Source organism: Habropoda laboriosa, unplaced genomic scaffold (assembly GCF_001263275.1).
Source record: "Habropoda laboriosa isolate 0110345459 unplaced genomic scaffold, ASM126327v1 scaffold76, whole genome shotgun sequence".
In the NCBI taxonomy this organism is placed as follows: Eukaryota; Metazoa; Arthropoda; class Insecta; order Hymenoptera; family Apidae; genus Habropoda; species Habropoda laboriosa.
Window position 1 is genome coordinate 116,408 of NW_017100184.1, and position 4,173 is coordinate 120,580.

The 4,173-nt window shown below is 56.8% G+C and overlaps 1 protein-coding gene across 4 annotated transcripts in view; it reads right to left on the reverse strand.

The window, feature by feature from the left end:
- Nucleotides 1–36: 36 nt before the first annotated feature.
- LOC108579332 (growth factor receptor-bound protein 14-like) overlaps nucleotides 37–4,173 on the reverse strand; it is an 11,586-nt gene continuing 7,449 nt past the window's right edge. For all 4 annotated transcript variants that reach the window (XM_017942846.1, XM_017942848.1, XM_017942844.1 and 1 more), the window contains exons 8-12: nucleotides 2,263–2,490; nucleotides 1,856–1,957; nucleotides 869–1,137; nucleotides 704–797; nucleotides 37–613 (exon numbers count right to left, since the gene is read on the reverse strand). In XM_017942846.1, coding sequence (XP_017798335.1) covers nucleotides 329–613; nucleotides 704–797; nucleotides 869–1,137; nucleotides 1,856–1,957; nucleotides 2,263–2,490 — 978 coding nt within the window. In that variant the 3' untranslated portion in view covers nucleotides 37–328. The remainder of the gene's footprint in view (nucleotides 614–703; nucleotides 798–868; nucleotides 1,138–1,855; nucleotides 1,958–2,262; nucleotides 2,491–4,173) is intronic.

Genomic DNA, 4,173 nt, shown 5'->3' on the forward strand with positions numbered 1-4,173 from the left:
GGATTGATTAACCGCATGTCAAAGCCGATTTTTTACTCGCCGCGAGTCCACGACGAACCTTCCTCCTCTTTCTCCTATTCCTTCTCCGATTCCTTCTCTTATATCGTTGCTCGTTCAAGCCGGCGAGGACGAAGCCCTGTCGGCAGGACGCTCGAACGCGCTACAGATTCCACTTGCTGTAGCTACACAGACACAAACTCCAGCAACCCGATCGCGCGGACCGGTTCTCGTTTTCGTTCGCGTTCGCGTTCGCGTTGAACCGAGAAGCACGCTCGAGGGTTGCGACGAAACGCTCGTCGACGCTGCCGGGCCGCTGGAATTCCTATCCTCAGATGCTTCTGTTCCCGGTGACGTACGCGGATGAAACGGCGGGCCCGCCGGCGGCGAATCGGTGCCCGAGCAGCTCGGCCGACGACGGGGACGCGGCCGAGCTGCCGTCCTCCGCGGGTTGCGACAGATCTGTCGGCACGCCGTTCTGCACGTAGTGGGTCAACCGGGTCGGCAGACAGCCCGCGTTCAGCTGGTAGAACTCTATCAGTTGCAGCAGATCGTAGAACTTGGTTACGCCTTTGTCCAAAGTGTACAGCCAGCAGTTGCATCGTTCGTCGAACACCTGACACGTATTCCAACACATTACCACATTTCCTACATCTGTACTCTGTACTCGAGTAGTTTCGTTAGAAGAGAGAGAGTGTTTACTCACCGGTTGAATCTGCGCGTGGAACACCTTCTCGCTGTACTTGTAGGTCAGCACGTACGCTCCCAAGTTGCTCTTGCTCTCTCGGACCAGGAACACGCTGAAACGGAGGGCGAAAGAGGTTGGTCGGATCTATAGTATCGGATCGAGTGCGAAAGGGTCGTCTCTCACCCGTCAACGGAACCATGGTCCCTGACGATCGCCGCTGCAACGTCTCTCTTGAGTCCCCTGTGAAACCACGGCTGCAACACGTGAATGCCGTCGTCGAGGCCGTGAAGCCTGACCACCGCGCAACCCGGCGGCGGTCTCGAGAACGGCCTCCAAGTGCGCCGCCAGTTCACTCCTTCGTTCTCCGCGATGTTCTTCGCTTCCTTCGGATCTTCCACGATCCTTCCGACGCTCCCGGTGAAATCCATGGCCACGTGTGACCGCACCGATTCCTGCCAACATTGTTAAACCGATTTTGTTCAACCGACTCTCAAATCCAAAGAGGCGAGGGAGGGCAACCCCTGAGGGCAACACGCCTGTTGCTAGGCGGGCATCGAGCGGTGTGCCGACGTGGCTCGCGGTTTCACGCCACGCTGGACGAGGTTACGTAACCGCGACCGCGACCGCGATAACGACGATTAGGTCCGGGGGAACGGAAGTAGGGTCAAGTTTCCCGAACGAGTTCACCTCGTCGTCACCGGTGCCTGACGATCCTCGATACATGGAAGAGACACCGGAGCCAGTATCCGCTGCTGCTGCGGGCTCCGCTAGGAACGGCAGCTCTGCCATGTTGCTCAATACACGGAGATATACGGAGAAATGCGGAGTAGAAGAGGCACTCGGGTTGATCAAGGGGGCGAGAAGACGCTCAATGTCAAGGTTGCAGAAGCGCAGGCGCGCGGTACGGAGGTTGCGCTTGCGCGTACGCGTTGCCACCGGTACAACCGGGGAGAAATCCAGCAGAGAGAGAAACCGAGCGGAAAATCCGCCAGGGTTGCGTAAACTGAGCGCGCTTCCGGTTGGAAAAGTGGCGAAACTGGCGGTCGCGAAGGGACGATCGATAGTCACCGCGCGTAGCAACAACCGACCGCCAAAATTTTTCCACCGCGTTCTATACACCGGCGAGTATAGCCGTGAACGTTGTATGTATGTACATACATATGTACTCACGTTCGAGACATTGTAGTTGACGTATCGGTCCTTTGGATTCTCCGGTTGCTCGCATTGTTTGTTCTTGAAAGCTCTGTAGTTTTCCCTCAGTTGCTTGCCATACTGCAACCGTAAACGAGATCGCTCTTTAACGTAATCGCCCCCTCTCTCTCCCTCTCTCTCTCTCTCTCGCTCGCTCATTCGCACATACACTCTCTCTCTCTCTCTCTCTCTCTCTCTCTCTTCCTGTCTCCTTCTACCGTTGGTTCGGAACGGCGTGGGACAGGCAGGCGGCGGATCGACGAAAATACGAGCTACGGAGTTCGCGAACGCGATCGGGACTTGGCTCCCGAGTGGGTCGGTCGCGAGAAGTAGGGGCGAAGGGTGTCGCGAGAGCAGGGAGGAGTGGAGGAGGAACGTTCGGTTACCTTGGCGAGCCTCATGGCCGTGAGCCAACAGACGCGGGACTTTTCACTGTGGAAAGCGATGACCTTGAGCCCGGATTCTCCAGTCGCGGTGTTTTCGGCTGCGGCTTGGCAAGATGGCCTCAGGCAGATACCCCAGGTGAACGGCGCCCTGAAACTCCTCTTGGCGTTCGGAATCTTGTACACCAGGAAATCCGACAAGCGAGCGAGCGGGGTCACCTGCTCTGTTTTCTGAAATCATTCGATCGACGCGGACGATCGTTAAGCCGCAGGACTGACTGACTGACTGACTGAGAGAGAGATAGGGTAGATCGAAAGGGTGGTCGGGCGAATCTAAATTCGAGAAGAGAGTTATTCGCCGGTTCCTCGCGGAGTAAAACAGGAACACTCGGAAGACAGGATAGGAGCGCAACCGGTTTGCGGGTAATACCAGAAGCGCAAACAACACCCGTCGTGATTAGGGAAGACGAGCAGAGTTCCCAACCCGGTCAAATCTGCCTGCGTGTGTGTGTTCGTTGACGATTCGAGAGAAGGAAAGACAAAATTGTCGGTGTTGGTGTAGGCTGAATTTGAAAAGAAAGAAATTTGGTACTGCTCTGTACCGTAGACCGTACTTGGAATTGAAACGGAAATCGAGCACGGTTCGATCGATCGCTCGAGAATTTTACAGCTGATCTGAACGGAAAGAAGAGAGCCGCGTACGTGGCTATTCCGGTAGGGCTCCGGTTCGATCGACTGTTAACGGTTCGCAGTAAATTCGAACGGTTCGCCGAGCGAGCCACCCTCCGCCGCTCGATACGCGTCCGTTCGCGGTTCTTTTCCCCATATCCCTGCGCACCTTTCACAATCTTCCCATTGATCTCGTCTTCCCACTAATCTCGCGGGGGTCGCGATCCCAACCGGAGATTACTCTCTGCGAACAATGGATAAGGAAGCAAAAATCCGTGTATGCGTGTAAGTACATACATAAGTACAGAGAGAGAGAGAGAGAGAGAGAGAGAGTGAGAGAGAGAGAGAGAGAGAGGCGGAAGAAAAGGAGGAAAGCTGGCGATGGTCGTCGAAGGGGAAACCGGTCTCGTGAAACCGAGAGCAGAGGCTTTCGAAAATTGGATCATCGTCGTCGTCGCCGCCGTCGTCGTCGCTAAGCCTTTCCCCATTTCCACACTTACCAAGCACGCCAGATCTCGAGCGGCTTTCTCGCTCGAAATCGTCGAGCGGATCGCGCGCAGAACCAGGGGAATTTCCTCGACTCTCAGCGAAGGTGTCTCGCGCGGAACAGCTATCCCTTACGCGACACCACCAAACTCTTTCCGCTCGGAAACACCGACCTATCGTACCGCTCGGATTTCATCGCTTCCTTTCTTCTTCTCCTCCTGGCTCGCTCCCTCACTTTCTTTCCATCTTTCCTTTCCTTTCCTGCTTCCGTTGCCACGCGAACCACACACCACAGCCTCGTCGTTTCTTTTTCTCGTGCACCAAATTCCTCTTGTTGGTGGTGGCCGCCGCGGCGATTCGATTTCCCTCGCGGTTTCTCCTCTCTGTGGTTGCGCTCGACCAGCGACGATCGGAGCGGCGCGGCGCGGCGCGACGAGGTGGCCAGGGAGCCGAGGTGCGGGTGGGAGGAGTGGACGGTGTGGACGGAGCGGACGGGGCGGACGGAGCGAAGGGGCTGCGCAGAGACAGAAACGAGCTGCGGCGACAGCTTAGCAGACTGCGCGACGGCGAGAATCTTTCTCCCTTTTTTTCGATTCCGCGTCGCGATGCGAACACCTCCGGACGAACGGGCGGCGCGGCGAGTCGCGGAAACTTTCTGGCGGCGATCAACCGTGAGCGGATCGCAAGGAGACGGTCAGACTGACGCGCATCGCGACGAAACGATGTCGGAACGACGACTGACGGAGCGGTTCGTCGCTC